The following is an 18,232-nucleotide window of genomic DNA, read 5'->3' as shown; positions in this document are numbered from 1 at the left end:
ATGTGTTTCGCACAAAACTTCGTCGTACACTATATTTTATGCAAAATGTGGTAGATGTGGTTTATTAAGACCTTTCTAATATTGCAATACTCAGTCAGTTTCCATGGAGTTAAGAATTTTTGCCAGAGTTTTATCAGTCATATAAGATGTTGGCATTGTAAACATCTCATCTTCATTAGATGCACGACTATGCTTAAATTCAACAAGATATTTATTAACTATTGTTTACAGAGGGGGAGAATCTTCATTTTAGAGTTTAAATTTGATTTCTATTTTCTATGGATTTAAACAACCTAAAGCAAAGTATTTTATTGTAGCTCCTCATAATCCAGTTATCGATATCTCCAGAAAATATTGACATTTGGTTACTTACACAACTGACAACAATCACAACAGGGGTACGCCTCTGAAACCTCACTGCTTGCTGTCTGAACAACTTTGTTTTACAAATGTCATATGCAATATTTGGGCGACAGTAATGCTGTCTTTGTTGGTTGGGATTGTTTAGAAAGTATCTCAAATTAGGGGTTGTCATGAGACAGCTGACTGGAAAACATATTTTAAATCATATTATCACAGGAAAACATTCGTCGTTTATCAGGAACAGTATAGTAATTAATATAGTTGTCCTGAGCCATCAGTTAATTATACCAACTAAAAAAACATACATTTTTACTATTTATTGTCACTTGTTGTTTACTTTTTCAGACAGAAAGTAAAAAAGCTGATATAATTTCTCCCATTTCCTGTCTGTCATTAACTGTACATAAAAAATTACTGTCCATAAGCCTCCATATAAACTCAAACTTCTCCGATTTTTCTTGTTGTGGTGGATGGCAAGTGTGTGTGTGTGTGTGTGTGTGTGTGTGTGTGTGTGTGTGTGTGTGTGTAATAAACATAACTCCTCTGGGGCACTGCATACATTCATCAGTTTCACAGTTGAGGATGACTAGTTGAATATAATCTTTTAGGAAATCATGAATGTAATCACAAATCAGGTCTGATATACAGTTAGTTCATATTTTGTTCACTAAATAGAAGTGCAGAACTGCACTGAATGAATTCTGGATTCTGAACAAAAAGCATCTACTTCAGTTTCTTTGTGTACAATACACAGGATCCTGTGAACAAATAGACAGCAAGAGTTTTACAGACTCTTGTTTTTGAGAAAGCTGTGTTGATTCCTATAAAGATTTCCATTTTGAAAGGGTTACAGTACATGATCAGTTAACATCAATGTAAACATGTGTGACTGCATTTTTACTATTTAAAATTTCAGTATAAATATTATCATTTATCTTGTCATATAAAATACAGAATAAGTACTTTCCTTTCACTTTCGTTTTGTATGTACTGTGGGATTAGGTAGTATTACAGTGAAATTACAGGCTGAAAAATATAAAACTGTCTCAAGAAAATAATAATTATAAGTCTGACACAAGGTTGACCCTTGTGTGTTAATGAACATCACAGAATAATCTGGAAACGAACACAGTCAATGTTGATGCAACACTGTGCTTGATCTATCAGACTGTGTGAGAGACATACACCAGCTCTGCCTGAAGGATAGAAAATACAGTGTTTCTGGTGTGTGAGGATTATTTGAGAACACTTGGCCGTTCAGTTTGCCCCACAGGTAAAAACCACAAGTGGAGAGATGAGGCAATTGAGGTGGCCAAGAGATTCTATGGCCTCTGCTGATTGTCCTATCCTCACCAAACACCTCATACATGCTTGACAAGTTTGTCAAGGTGGTGTGTGCTGTTTCTCCATTGTGTTGAAAATATCCATACAGTAACATGTCTTTTGTGAGTTGATCAACATATGGATTACACAGTTTCTGAACATTGTAGTTAGCATTAACAGTTCATAGACACATGTTAAGATGCCAACACCAGACATAATGCACTGAACACCAATCTTGAGGTTATGCAATGGTTCTTCAAAGCACTGATGGGGATTTTCTGATACTTAATGGCACTTTACTGTAGATTTCAGCAAAACAGTTCCAGTCTCGAACTCTTGCACAAATAGTTCCACACATTTTGCATGAATTGACAATGAAAAACATACTGTTTTATCATGAATTTAATTTTGTGTTGCATCCAGTTGGTGCCTAAAGCATCTGCTCTTCTCACTTACTCAAACATAATGACACAGTGAAGTACCCATGGACAGAGCATGTGGGAGATACGCATGTGCTGACATATGACAGCAACTGAATGGATCATCGAAATAGTGTTTTCCAGCATTTCTTGCTATGGGTGTTTTTTTGTGAGTGTTACATTTTGCTCCCTCTATACCACAAGTGAACATAAATTAAGGAGAAGCACAAACGACAAATTCATTTGAGGTATACTGCAGACAATAAATAACTGAAGTATGGTATAAATCATCACACATGTGTGTGCAGTGTTATTTAGCAAGATCAGTGTGTCGTGTACATAGAAGATGTGAAATCATTAGTATCTGATGCTAGATTGGTAGGATTGTTCTCTTTTAAAGATAGTAATATTTTTGGGTTAAAGGCAGAAAAGCTTTGCCACTGAAGACCACCACCCCGAACCAAAGTACATCAACTGAAAATGAAGCTGTGGGGTCATTCCAGTAGGCTACTGTGGATGTAGGTCTAATGGGTCTGACTCAGCACATGTAGTTGGATTGTAGTGGAGTAATATTTGCACAGTAAAGGCATTTGTTGAATGTAACTGACAAACTGGTAACATGGAAGGATGCTGTGCATTCAGATATTGGAGAAACGGGAATGTCTTTGTAGGAACTTTACCCAGTGTAGCACAGGAATGCTTTCAGAGAGGAAATATCTTGTGACCCCCCCCCCCCCCCACACACACACACACACACACACACACACACACACACACACACACACACACACACACACACACACACACACAGAGAGAGAGAGAGAGAGAGAGAGAGAGAGAGAGAGAGAGAGAGAGAGAGAGTGTGTGTGTGAGTTCTTGGCAAATAACTTAACTGGTGAGAAGTAGAATCCAAACTGGTCGAACAGGTATCGGGAAACTTCTTTGTTTGAAGTGAATCTTCATCCACCTAGAAAAATTTTCAGTTTTGGGAAGAGTTGGAAGTCTGCTAGTCACATCAGGTGAATAAGGCAGGTGTGGTAACAACTCGTACCTTAGTTCGTGTAATTTTGCAGAACAGTAGGTTTCATGGCACACTTTGCTGCTATGACTGAGGTGAGGTCCATCAACATTTTCTGGGAGGGTGGGAGGTTGTACAAGACCTCGATTTTGTGATTAAGCAATAATAGCTGGCAGCCACATGTTCAGTTCCACCCAGACGCCGCTGCCTCCGTCACTGCAGTTGCAGCAGCCACCTGGGAGATGATGTCACACGAGCCTCGCGATGTCAGCGCACCACTGTGCTGCACCTGGTAACAAATTGTGCTCAAGCACTCCAGTAACAACCCATGTACCATTTGTCTCGGAGTAATAACTAAAAGCTAGGAAAAAGGACCCTGCAATATTCATTAACAAATGGGTGTATTATTGTTTTCATGTTTTAATTTTAGTGTGTAATGGAATGATACTCTTTCATAATTGGTTTTTGTAGGCAGTAAATGAAATTGACTAACCATGGTTCCAAAACAATATACTTATTGGAAATAAAATAGTTGTAATGTGATAAATTTACATCCCCGCAGCTTGTGCACTACAATATTTATTTATTACTAATTACATACACTTCACTCAAATGCTATTATTTCACAGTTAATAAATATAGTTAACTTCTCTAACTTGGTGCTTAACTAATGCATCACCACATAACTGGAGGTTACAAAGTGGAATCCAATTTGTAAGGACATCCCCATAATACAAGGGTGGTTTGAAAAGTCCTCGGAATGGGATAGGAAAAAAGTGCTTTAATCACTGAAACTTTTTTTATTTTTCAATGTAGTCTCCTTGTAGATTAATGGACGTGGTCCGACGATGTTCTAGTGCCTTGATCCCATCTCAAAAATGAGTTTCCTCCAGGCCTGCAAAATAGTTGTCAACTCTGGCTGTCAATTCTTTGTTTGAAGTGAATTTTCGTCCACCAAGAAAAATTTTCAGTTTTGGGAGGAGATGGAAGTTTGACAGAGCCACATCAGGTGAATAAGGCAGGTGTGGTAACAACTGATACCTTAGCTTGTATAATTTTGCCATGGCGACGGCACATTTTTAATCCAGCATCAAGAGTCGTGGCACCTATCTTGCAGATAATTCTTTAATTTCTAATTCTTCAGTTAAAATATGATATACCATTTCAAATCACATCTGGCAAGCCTCAACAATTTCACACACTTTCAATTGGCTATCCTCCATGACCATTTTGTGCACTTTTGCAATGATTTCTGTAGTAGTAACACATTTTGCCTGACTACTGTGCAAATCATCATCAAATCTCTCCCAACCAAATTTAAATTCATTTGTCCACTTGGCAACAGTTGAATATGAAGGAGCAGTCCCCCCCTCCCCCCGCCCAGTGCATTCTGGAAATCAGCATGAATGTCATTTGCTTTCATACCTTTCATTAGGAACTACTTAATCACTGCTCAAATCTAATCACTATGTGGAAACAGCAGAGCCACGTCACTGCCACAGCTATCTTCCAAGACCACTGACATGGCACCTTTTTTACAGGCAACAGTTCATTGAATGTCACTTGGAAAAACTCTTTGTGCTAGCGCTGACGTTTCGTGGTGATTTCAAGAACTTTTCAATCCACCCTCGAAGCGCAATCTGTTATGAATGCCCATAGCTCAATTTGCCCAATGTCATATTATATGTCCATTTTCTGGATTGCCACAAATTTTGTTTGAAATTAACATTAGCTAACAGATTAACAGATTGACTCAGCAAGCTTTTGGCAATAAACTTACGGGTGGATTGCATGAGGACATGTTGTTTGTTGGTGGGTTGTGCATGTAATTCTGTAATTGTTTCATCATGATTTTTCTCTGTTTTGCCTTGGTGTTGTTTACCAGCATTTTGAATGATTTTTTATCTTATTTTGGAGGAAATTAGGGAATGTTTCTTTTACTGAATTGCTTGGAAAGAGCAACAGAGTAAAAATTGCATGTAGTTCATTATTTTGTGGTGTAGAACAAAAATCAATGTGGGTTCCAATGAGAATTGTAAATATGAATTCAGCAATGAAAGATAGGGAGATAGTATTCCTTACAGGAGTTAAAGTGAATGAAGGAGAAACAGATGAACAAATTACAGGATTAGAGATAATCTGAAAAACATTATGAAATTATGTGACTGCCCAAACCTTTGTCGACTGATAACCCAAGTATTTACTGAGAAGATACGTCTTAGAAGGTAAACATTCAACATTACTTCTGAGAAGATTACATGAATGCTCAAATAAAACTAACCAGTTCCTAGATCTTAGAGATGTGAAAATATTCTACCAAAGATATGAAAGATTTCAAGGCAGAAACTTATAGTAAATTTGGGAAAGAGCAGAAAGAAACACAAGAAGTAATAGATGATGAGATTTATATTTTCATGCAAGAAATAACCAGTATAAATGAAAGCCTGCAATGAGAACGTGAACAAATCTCGGCAGTTGAAAAGAGTGTACATCATCACGAGAACTATAAGTGAGAGTCAGAGAGAAATTGCTATGGATCCACATGAGTTTGATAAAGCCTGTGTGTAGATTAATATTGTGCAAGAACAGGTGATTGAACAGACATAATGGGAGATTACAGTAATAAATTGTAAATGAAAGTAACAGTAGCCCTTAGATAAGACTAACTCCCCTAGGCTTGCCAACAACAGAAATTTCATTGCCAAAGTACAGATGTAGCAGAAATGTGAACCAGATATTGTTCCCCAAAGATGATGAGGCACATTTCTGAGTGGAAGTAATCACTGAGGAGTAAAAGATGTTGATGATTCAGAAAGCAATAGACAGCAAGAAAGGTGCATGGTGTACAGTTTTATGTAGCAATTGAACAATATACTTACATTTTAAGGAGAAATTCTTGAGAACATAAACAGCATTTCAGCGTAGACACCATTAAAACTTAATCTTTGATAGACAGTATGAAGTACACTCAAGGCAGGCCGTAGCTACTTAAGCGTCAAATTTAGCCATTCATGCATATCATCCAGACTGCTGCAGGATGTCTGATCAAAACTTGTGACCTACTGTGAGGAGGCATTTTCTTATGCCTATACAGGTATTTTTAAGTGTGAAATCAATAAATTTTTATATGCTTATGTACACTAAGGCCACATTGATGATATGGTCCAAATAAGAGATACTCAAATGTCATGTCATGAACTGCAAGGAGGATGCAATAAACCATGAAACATTGTCCATAGTAATGACTGCAGTGGTCATTTTTTAACACTTCATGGAACAGGAGAAAAGAAATGTATTGACATACAAATGACCAATTCAACACAAAATGTAAAGTCAGATGTAGACAAAGTCACTGAGGCAAGGAGCTGTCTCCAGAACTGACTAAAGGCTGAAAATTTTTATGCATGACAATAAGACTAAGAAATTGAGATCAATACAGTGCTGGAAGTTTTAATTTTTTGTATTCATAGAAAGTGTTGAGAACTGAGTAAAATGATGGAGAAATAATAAGGTGAAATGTTGGTGCTAGAATTTTGAATGTGAGAAAAATGATAGTTATAAGAACATGGATTGATTCACCTGGAGTACTAGTGAGTAAGAGTATGTTAATCGCAATTGTGTAAATATGTGATGTTCTTTTTGGCAGTAAAACACTGTGAGAAAATCTGGCTGTGATAATTTAGAAAGAAAACACCACCTGCAGTCAGCTTCCAAAATTGATTGAAATGGTAAAGACAGGATGGGAGCATTGGAGTATATGTGCAGAAGAGAGGAGAATGAATATAATGGGAGATTTTCAGGAGTAATCAATATGAACTAGCAAAGTTTTATGATGCCAGAAGTTTTGATTAATGATGAATTATTGGAAGTGGTGGAGCTTGGTGTTGAAGGTGACCATAGCTGTTACAGAAAAGCAGCATCACTGTAGATGATACAGTTAAATGAGTTGTTAGTGCAAAGGAAGGTGATTAAGAGGAACAGCAGTTTGTTGGCAAAAGTCATTGAGATAAATTGGTAGGCTTTGGGAACATGCGCCATGAAATATTCAGTTGTGAGAATATGAGAATCCCTTGGAGAAATTGGCTACTGGAATATGTGCTAAGGGAATGTGATAGGGCTGCATAAGTCTTGTGATTACTGAGGGAAGTTATGACCTGTAGTAGTATACCATTCTTGTGAAGATAACCAAAGACATAAAAGAGAGAACAACAAATAAGCTGACACAGGAAGAAAAGACGTTTCAAAGTTATTCCAGTTGTGAATTGGGTTGTATATGGATCAAAAATTTATCAGAAGGTAGAAGAGAAGTGATAAAATTACATACAGTGAAATTAAGAAATATTTCTTACCTGATTGTTTTTGATAAGTTGATTCGTCGTGCTCCTCCACTCGTTAGGTGCTATGACGAGGTTAAGTGCAGCTTCTAGGTTTTCCTTCAGTGCTACTGAAAAGTTATCTCAGGCCTCCTTTCCAACTGCTGAATGCTGAAGACAAGTATAGATGCATCACCACTCAGGTAGCTAGTGCTATTGATGAGTTTGTTTCGTTATATCCACTTCATATCTCAGTATATCTTCACAATTTTAGCCACTAAATTGTGTTAAGATACTTTGTCTGTTGTGATTACATTTTGCTGTATTCTACTTTGCTTTACATACAACTGTTCATCAGGATTGGAATTATGGTATTTTCCTCCTCATCTGTTCTACAAAGAAAATGACAGGGTGTCATGGTTGCATTGAGGAAGTGATAAAGAGAAGATAATGAAGAGTGACAGTTCTGATGAACTATTCGATTTGACATAAGTGATAACTCCTCCACAGATTCTGAAAGCAACACTCTTAAGCATTCTGCATCAGCAGGTGTAACACTAGAGTCTTAAATTTCGAAAGGAGGTATTGATAGTTCTTCCACATTCAAAGAATCTGCAAGTGACAGTAACTCTTGAAGTGGGCTACCAAAATCAGATCAGAAATTATTGAAGGATAAGCGATCTTTATGTCTCTGAGACTTTGTAACAACCAAAAATTCACAGAGAAGCTTCAAAGTCGGAAACCAATTTTTACACGTACAAAAGTGTTCATCTCGGTGGTGACAAGGAGACATTGCAGACCATGGTATGCCACTCAGGTAGAAGCCCAAATGCAGGCGACTTACTGCAGGTAGATGCATTAGATGATAATGACACAGTGCTCAGTTCAGCATCTAGAAGGTATGTTTGCAGCAGCGAATGGGTTAATGTCATACTTTTTGAAGGGGAGATTAATTCAGTTTAGTAAAGAAACAGTGTTGTACTTCAGAGTAATATGTAGTGCAATGTTATGAATGATGTATGTTTTTGCTGAATGTAAGTGGCAGATGAATGAAATACATAAGTTGAAATATGTAATTGACCTTTGTGTGAAAAAAATTCTATGAGACATTGTGGGTACAAAGAGAAACTTTTTGTGTTGAAAACAGTGAAAAAAATGTAATTTCCATTTCATCTGTGCATGCCAATAAGAGTTAATAATTATGCAATTCATTACTTTTTCTATGCGTTACTGTAATTTGTTTTGATACCTTTGTACTATGATATGTGCTCTCCACAGATTTGAGGCAAAAAAGTTGTTAAAATTGTACTGGAAAGTATCATGTGATTGTGATTTAACTATGTGTAGATTTTGGGTTACAGAAATTTGAGTTAGTTTTATTACATTTTGTTGGGTGGGTTAAGTATTTTCATATATTATGGTAGATATTTGTCATTTATGTATATTCTCAAGATGATTACCCTATATTTGTTTTTGTAGTCGCATACTCAAATTCCTCAAATTTTTATAACTTACCATGGTATTCAGCTGTTGTACACACATTTACTTTTGGTTCATATTCAGTGTGCATAGCAGGATAAATAATGAAAATTGTTGAATGTCCAAGGCTAGGGGGAAACTGATCAGTGTAAATGTTCAATATATCTCCTAATCACATTGAGTGTAAATACCTAAATGATTTGTGTGTGGATTCTCAAAGACAATTCGCGATTTTATCTGCAGACTGCTGTGACTTGCATGCATAAAATTGTTATTAAAAATCATGAAAATTTTTGTGGTGCCAATGTGACCATGGCATTCCCTCCAGGATGGCCCCAGGTCCACTCAACCTGCTCTCAAATGAGTACTGGCGATCTTACCCATGGGAAAATGTGGCCGGGTGATGCATCCACCACCATCCCCTCCTAGTGCTGCAGTCAGGCCAGTAACATGGTTACTTTTTACCCAGTAATTGAATTGATGATACATAGGATTTGATCTAGTCAATCAGACATAAAGACAAGCCCACAGTAAATCATTCATGATGCTACGGGAGAGACCCCCATAGTGTGAAAGAATTCATTTCTAGGCTTCATGAGAGGCACAACACCACTACATTTTATGTGGAGTACTGCAACAAATACTGAGAGGTCGCACAAGAATATCTGTGAGCTGAGGCCTGCTACCACCAGACTGATACCATGTGGGAGATGTTACTGTAGGAGTCTTGAGAGCCATTTCACACTTGTACAGTGAGAAGTACTGAAAGCACTAAAGCGCTCTAGTAACAGCCCAGTTTACAATGTTCTGTTTGTCTCAGAGTAATACCTAAAGTCCATGAAAACTGGCCTTGAGAGTTTCATTAATGTAATGGACATATTATTATTTCTGTTATTTAATCATAATTTGTGTTGGAAAAAATATTGTTTTACAATAATACACCAGTGGAAGAAGGAGAAGAGTTGTGCAACATAAGCGGATGTTGGTAGGCCGTTTCTGCGTCTGAAAGATGATCTCTCTTCAAATTTCACGCCAGTCACATGCAAGAGTGGCGTTAGTTGTGCCACTACGAGTATACAAATCAGAATTGCTTTAAATACACACTGTAATGGTTGTGAGCATTATTTGCCTGTGAGACTGGACATTGTTTGTTGGTGCTTGTAAAAAACACCTTTAAGGTAACAAAGATGCCATTATCAGTACCTCACTGAATTTGGATGAGGTCGTGTAATAGGGCTATGAGAAGCTGGATGTTCCTTATGTGGCAGGAATGAATCCAGTGTACATGACTGCAGCAGTAGTGTTCATGAGGATATACAGTCACAAGAATTCCATGCTCCAGATGGCCATGTGGCACTACTGACAGGGAAGACCATTGTGTTTGGTGTCTTGCTCTGGTGCATTGTATTGAACCTGCAGCAGCAATTTGAGCAACAGTTGGCTCCACAGACACACAACAAACTGTTACGTCAAAGACAGCTCCAAATTGGATGCTGTAGCATGAAATCCACTGATCCCAAACCACCACCATTTGCAACTTCAGTGGTGTAAAGTGTGAGGTCATTGGAGGTTAGGGTGGAGGTTGGTTGTGTTTTCTGATGGAAGCTTGTTGTGCCTTGGTACCAGTGATTCCCATGTGTTAGTTAAGAGGCGGCCAATTTAGGGTGTGCAATCAACTTATTTGTGTGCTAGATGTAGTGGACCTAAACCTGGAGTTATGGTCTGTGGTGAGATTACATGTGGCAGCAGGAGCACTATTGTGATTATCCCTTACACCCTGGCTGCAAATCTTTGTCAGTCTGGTGATTCAAACTGTTGTGCTGCCATTTGTAAAGAGCATTCTAGGGGATATTTTCCAACAGGATAAGGCTCACCTACATATCTCTGTTGTAACCCAACATGCTCTACAGTTTGTTGACATGTTGCTTTGGCCTGCCCAATCACCAGATCTGTCTCCAATTGAGCACATGTAGAACATCATTGGATGCAGACTACTCCAGGGTTGTCCAAAAACAGCTTTGTTGATAAACTAAGTGCAACAGGTGTGGAACTCCATCCTACAAACTGATATCCAGTATCTGTAAAATAGAATGAATGCATGTTTGCATGCTTGTATTCAACATTTTGTTGGTGATACCAGTTATTAATGTGCCAGCATTTCAAATTTGCAATGGCTCATCTCGTGCTTACATTAACCTGTGATCTAGCAATGTTACTCACTTAAATATGTTACCTAGACAAATGTATTCCTGAAATTTCATTAGTCTACATTAATTATATTTTGGTGTTGTATTGTTTTTCCCATCAGTGTATTTTGTAATGGGAACTGAAATTAACAAACCATGGTCCAAGATAATATAGTTAGTGAAAATAATATGGTTATAATATATTCTTTTTACATTCCTGCTGCTGGCACAACTAATCCATTTACAGTGCCTAACAAAAAAGTGAAGCACCCCGAAGGGGAGGAGGAAACAGCATAAAACCTCACTGGTTGAGAGGATATGTTATGTTATTTCAGTTATTACAAAACTGAGTCAAATATACAAAGAACTTGGCAGTATGAACCCACTTACCAGTATGATGATGCACCCCCCAGTCTGAGCACTGATTAAATTGGGAAGAGTGTCATAAAACTGTTATTTCCTCTCCTGAGGCAAGCTGGCACACAAATGTTGCAACTGGTCCTTAATATCCTGTTTACTTGCACTCAGAAAGAGGTGACATCTGAGCTGGTCTCATGCATGTTCTATCAGGGACAGATCAGGTGATCTTCTTGGCACTGAGAGTACCCCAACATCATGCAGATATTTCATAGAGAAATGGCATGTATGGATTATCATTGTTCTTTTGAAAAATGACACTAAGATACTGTTTCATGAAGTAACATATTAGGACATCCTGTGTCTGTGACATATTACTGTGCCATCAGATTTCCTTCAATCATTACTAGCTGTAACGGTTAGTCATACCCGATGGTTTCCCACACCATGCCATGAGCATTAACATTATGTCTCTCTCCAAACCATTGCAAAAATGAGTCCCCTCTCGATGTTGCCACCGTACTTGCTGATAGTGGTTATCCAGGATAGTGCAGAACTACCATTCATTGTCAAACATAATGGGATACTATTCGTCAACAGTCCATGCTTCTCAGGCGTGACGGCATTCCAAACACAGCTGTCTGTGTTGTGTTATTAACTCCAGCTTACGCATGAAATGGTAATTCTCCAATTCATCTGCTGCTAGTCTCTAAGCAACAGTGCAAGACAATACAGAATGTCACAGAGGATCCATTACATGTTCTTGGATGGCAGGCACCAAGGTAAATGGGATGCAATGTGCCTGATGCACAATACAGCAACACCCTCTTGTGGTGGTCAGATGTGATCAACTGGACCTTCACAAGTATACCTGCTCTCATGCTCCCAGGCAGTCCAACATTGGGCCACTGTCTCTCAGAATGCCCCACAAATATGTATATTGCACGATTCAAACAGAGGCCCACAATGCGGCCCCCTTTCAAACTGTCAGATGCTTGTAACGCTGCTTCACCCAAGTACAAGGCATCTCAGTGTACGTGTCTGATGCTGTTCATACCCCTCATATATCCTACCAGACATGGTTACAACACTAAACATTAACAACATTAATGCACTCTGCTGGACATACCCACCGATGATGTGTAAGTGTACAAAGTTAAACTGACATCAAACCATGTCATCCAGGTGCTTCACTTTTTTTTGTGAGGCATTTTATTTATTATTAATTGCAAGTGCCATATCAAAATACAGTTATTTCACAATTAATGAATATAATTAATTAATTAGCTTCCTAATGTGGGACTTAGTTAAATTCATTGTCACCAGATTTATCTTGTAAAGAAAATCTGAAAGTGTTCTTTGTTCATATTATCTCTGTTAATGCCTAGCTGTGTTCTTCAAAATAGAGCCATAATCATAAACCTTTTAAGAATTGAATATGCAGAATTTGTTGATGTGACAGTGGCATTTGTATATTTGCTATAGTAGTAGTTCACATGATAGTAGTAGTTCACATGAGTGTTAAAGCCTCTTCATATAAGCAAATGCCAAAGCCACTCTCTCCACCAATGACAGATTTGATCAACATGTCAAGTTTCAGGTTTTGAAAACGGCTGACTTCAGGATCTTCCAATTAATTCATGTGTGAGCTACATTGCTTCTGACATTTGTTAACTTTCATGAGCCTGAAGTGGATATATAAGAGCCATATTTGGCAACTAAGTACAGCCATGTATGGATGCAGTATCAATGATTGGTGTGGGTAGAGTCAAAGAGGCATGTAGTACTTCCCATTGATTTATATAGATATGGGTTTAACCATTGCATTAAATGTGATCATTGAAGATAATTACAGTCAATGTTTTGTGATATAAGGCAGGAGCTTGAGTAGTTGATATGTCATAGAAGAATCTCTATTTGGATCTTTCAAGGCTGGACTAATCCCCCTGGGGGATGTGACACTCTTCAGCAACAACAAATGTCCTCAGAAACAACCTAAATCAAGGACACTCATTTAAAGAACAGTAAAAGACTACACATTGAACTGAAATAAGAGCTTCAGTTGGTCCTCTTTCCAGTCACTATGAAACCTTGACAGATATTGGTATGGAAATGTATTCATTTCATTCCCTCTGTATATACTGCCTTTACATTAAATTTCTTGCAAACAGAAAATTTTATAAAGAATATTGCTCCTTTGGTGTGTGTTTTTCCTCAAGTATCTGATGCTCTGACATTATTATAAAACTGTAAAACAAGTAGAGCATCTGAAGAAACACTGTTAAACAGAAGGTGTAGTGAAACACTAAAAAACAAATTTACTTTCCCAAGTTGATCGTAAATTGGCTCTTGAGATAGGACTTAAACTGCACTTCAAATTAGTATTAAGCTCCACGTACTTAAAATTTGTTCTGCTTCTTTGATATGTTATTTTCTTTCTAGGTGTGCTTCCTTTGCCTGAAAACAAGATTTGGAATCTTTGGTCCGTGGGGCCAGTTGTGCAAACTGTGCAAGAGAACAGTGTGTGCCAAATGTTATTCAAAGGTAAGGAGAAAAACATGAATGTGTTTAATTTTGTAATAGTAATTGACAGATAATTTTGGAGCACTGCTATGAAGTGAACAAATTGTGTATCAGCCATATTGTTTTCCATGTAATCTGTAAATGATCCTGTTCCATTGCATAAATGCAGACTTGTATTGGCATACATAGTAAAGTTTGCGTAAGAAGCAGAGAATAGAAGGTTTTGAAATGCTGTGCTATAGAAGAATGCTGAAGATTGAGTAGATTGAATAACTAATAAAGAGATAGTAACTGAATTGGGGGAAAAAAGAAATTTGTTGCAACTTTATTATGTGACATTATCAGTTGATAGGACACTTGCTTGGACTTGCCCTGGTAATGCAGGTAAGTGTGCGTATTGGGGAGGGGGGAGGGGGGAGACAGACAGAACTTGTAGAGGGAGACCTAATTATGAAGACATTAAGCAGGTTTAAATAAATGCAGTTTGCAGTAGTTATAACAGAGATGAAAACTTTTGCACACAGTAGAGTAGTGTAGAGAGCTGCTTCAAATCAGTGTTCACAGACTGAAGACAACAGCAACATAGTTTTGTTACTTCAACAATAGAAAATCCAGGATGGAATGTAACAGCATTATGAAAAGGATAGTTGCGCGCGCGCGCGCGCGCGCGCGCACACACACACACACACACACACACACACACACACACACACGTCTGTGGCAGCTGAAGCCACACTACAAACAGCAGAGCAGCAGTGCATGATGGGAGAGGCAACTGGGTGGGGGCAAGTAGTAGTCTGGGGTGGGGAGGGGGAGGAATAGCAGGGTAGGGGTGGGGGACAGTGAGAGCTGCTGGGGAGCATGCAGGGATGAGGTGGAGAAAGGATTCTGGATTCTCTGTGGTGGTGAAATGTGTTCAATGATTTTAATGTCGGTGACGAAGCTCTTATTTCACGATTACATGTTGTTCACGCCGATTGCCATATAATACATTGTTTAAATGTTAAGGCGGAAATGGCGTCGGACACGTCGGATGTGGAGGCCGAAGCGGAGACTATATGCATATCGTCGGATGAAGGCGATGAACCGGTATCGCCGTGCACGTCCGAGGCGATGGATACGCCGACAGAACACTCTGACTAGGCCGTATTTTGGTCAAATGTGCAAATGGCGCACTGAATATACACAAGCCGATGGCGTTAGGTTCGAATATGGAAAGATGGGGGCCACTGAAAAATATGACGAAAATGCACATAACTTTAGTAGTCTTAAGCACTATGACATAACAGATGAATTTAAGTTCTTTGCTAACAAATACGATGGTGTAATAATTAACAAAATTGTCACATACGTATATAGAATTAATGTAAGGGTTGAGCGATTGACACTAGATGATAGAGCAAATAAAAAAATATTTGAAGATCAAGGAGCTTTGGAAAAGGTTAGATTAGCATGTACTAATAAATTGGGTCCATTTAGCTTGAAACCTGACAAATCGTCTGGTGTACCATGGAGAAAATATAGTAGGCGTAATGCATTTAAGTTCGTAACATATTGTAAACCTGAAAGCAGTGCTGATATTGGGAAAGTGAAGTCATGGGTAGATTTAGAAAATCAATGTAAATGTAAAAACAAGCTATTTCAGTTGACTCTCATTCAGTTGGTGGTAAACAACGCTTTATCAACACTGTGTTGGCTATCTGGAACGTACTTGAATATTGTGTTGCGGAAGAATTGTTTGCTAAAGGTAATATTACACATATACATGCCTATCTGAAATTGTCTGAGGCTAAATTACTTTCAGAAGTTAGGTGTGGTTTGGAATTTATGTTTGGAAGTATTAACGGTGTGTCTGCGTTCGAATTTTTTTATGGAAACTGGGACCATATCAGAAACTATCCTGACGACCTGCGCCTGGCCTTCCTGGTTCCTACTTCACAGCAACGAATCGACGATTTAGCTTTAACATTTTATGGAAATAAAATTAATTATGCAGTTGCTGTAATTGTTTTAGAAGACTTGTGGTACTACAAGCATAATTTGCAGCAACTTATTGAACAATTTAGGGATGCATACAGAGAGTTTGTTTTCATGCCTAATGGTATAAGGTGTGCTCATCATTACTACGACTTTAGGCAAGGTCGTTATAGACCTCTATGGTACACGTATTAGTGCCTCAGGCAGGGTTTGTCAGCTATGGGGGACATGGGGGAGGTTTGGAGATTGTTGTAGAAGTGGTGGTGGACAGTGGTACTCTGTGGTGAGAATAGAAAGTGAGCAGGGTTGAGAGTTTTTTGAGGTGGCATTGTACATGTTGCTCTATTTCCTGGAGGGCAAGAGTTTCAATGTGTTTTATGGGATCCAGGAATTTGGAATTGCATAGCAGGAGAATTTTACAGATGGAGAGGAGGTATTGTGAGGTGGTTTGGGCTTGGTTGATAAAGTTTTGTGGGAATATGTCGGTGAGGGGTAAGGACTGACTCACTCTGCATAGATGGAGGTCATTATGGAAGGAAGGGTGACAGCCAGAGATGTGTAAGATGGGTAACCTAAACAGACCTGAAACACAGTCATGAACCTTTCCTCCAGAATCCTTAGCCCTGCAGAAATCAGTCCTCTCCAGAGGCCTCACATTTTGCTCCACTCCCAAATTCAACCGTGTAGGACTTGTTAAAGACCTTCTCTCCTATTCCTGGTCCCTACAGTGGAAACACTTCCTCACTACCAACCCTACCACTCAGACTCGACAAAAGACCAATGGTATCCAACCGTGATCTACCCTCAGTGCCCCCATATCATCCCCTGTTAACTTTCCAGAATTTCTTAACCTCGTACCTTGAGGCACCACCATTACTCAAATCCCCCAACATGCAAACTAACCATAAATCTGCAGAAAGAACTGTGGTCCACCATCTAAAAACTGATCCTGACCTTATAATCCTAACTGTGGATAAAGGCTCTACCTTTGTTTTTTTTTTTTTTTTTTTTTTTTTTTTTGAAATGCAAGGATTACATGGCAGAAGGACTATGCCAGCTGTCAGATACATCCACCCTTGCCACTGTGACACCAGACCAGAAGTCGAGCAGGATCTTCGTCTCTCCTCAAAGCCTTCGACCTATCCCAGAAGCTCTCCCCAGAGTCCCTCTCCCCCCTCACCTCTACCATTCCCCACAGTCCTATCTTCTACATGCTTCCTAAAATCCATAAACTCAACCAGCTAGGATGATCCAGTTACTGTGCTCCCAAGAGAGAATTTCTGATCTTGTGGACCAACACCTTCAGTGTATTACTCGGAACCTACCCTCTTACATAAAAGATACCGACCATTTCCTCCACCGACTCTCCATAGTTCCTGTCCCTTTACCACAAAATGAACTGCTCATCACTATTGATACCACCTCCCTTTATACTAAAATCCCTAATGCTCATGGCCTTATCACTATTGAACACTACCTTTCCCACGCTCGATGGATTCAAAGTCAACAACCTCTTTCCTGGTCGCCATGACCAACTGTATCCTCACCCACAATTACTTCGCCTCTGAAGGCATTACCTACAAACAAACCTAAGGTGCAGCTACAAGCACCCACATGGCACCATCCTATGCCAACCTATTCGTCGGCCATCTAGAGGAGTCTTTCCTAAAACACCCAGAATCCTAAACCCCGTCATCTGATTTATATTCACTGATGACATCTGTGCGATCTGGATCAAGGGTGAGGACACACTATCCATATTCCTCCAGAAACTCAACAGCTTCTCACCCATTCACTTCACCTGGCCCTACTCAACACAACAAGCCACCTTCCTAGATGTTGACCTCCACCTCAAAGATGGCTACATCACTACCTCTGTCCATATCAAACCTACTAACCAGCAACAAGTCCTCCACTTCGACAGCCACCACCCATTCCTTACCAAGAAGTCCCTTCCGTACAGCCTAGCCACCCGTGGTCTTCGCATCTGCAGTGATGATCAGTTCCTCTCTAAATGTACCGAGGGTCTCACTGAAGCATTCACTGACCATAATTATCCTCCCATCCTTGTACAAAAACAAATCTCCCGTGCCTTATCTTTCCAGTCTCCCACCACCTCCCAAAGTCCCACAGTGCAGCCACAGAGGACTATTCCCCTGTAACTCAGTACCATCCGAGACTGGAGCAACTGAATTACATTCTCCGCCAGGGTTTCGATTACCTCTCATCATGCCCTGAAATGAGAAATGTCCTGCCCACTATCCTTTCCACCCC

General features: G+C 39.1%; 1 protein-coding gene across 4 annotated transcripts in view; it reads left to right on the top strand.

The window, feature by feature from the left end:
* Window positions 1-18,232, top strand: part of LOC126187507 (protein spire) — an 806,238-nt gene that overhangs the window by 771,692 nt on the left and 16,314 nt on the right. For all 4 annotated transcript variants that reach the window (XM_049928627.1, XM_049928629.1, XM_049928628.1 and 1 more), the window contains one exon: window positions 13,901-14,002. In XM_049928627.1, coding sequence (XP_049784584.1) covers window positions 13,901-14,002 — 102 coding nt within the window. The remainder of the gene's footprint in view (window positions 1-13,900; window positions 14,003-18,232) is intronic.

This window comes from Schistocerca cancellata, chromosome 5 (assembly GCF_023864275.1).
Source record: "Schistocerca cancellata isolate TAMUIC-IGC-003103 chromosome 5, iqSchCanc2.1, whole genome shotgun sequence".
In the NCBI taxonomy this organism is placed as follows: domain Eukaryota; kingdom Metazoa; phylum Arthropoda; class Insecta; order Orthoptera; family Acrididae; genus Schistocerca; species Schistocerca cancellata.
The sequence above is the reverse complement of the archived record's forward strand: the minus strand, read 5'-3'. Positions and strand labels throughout refer to the sequence as shown.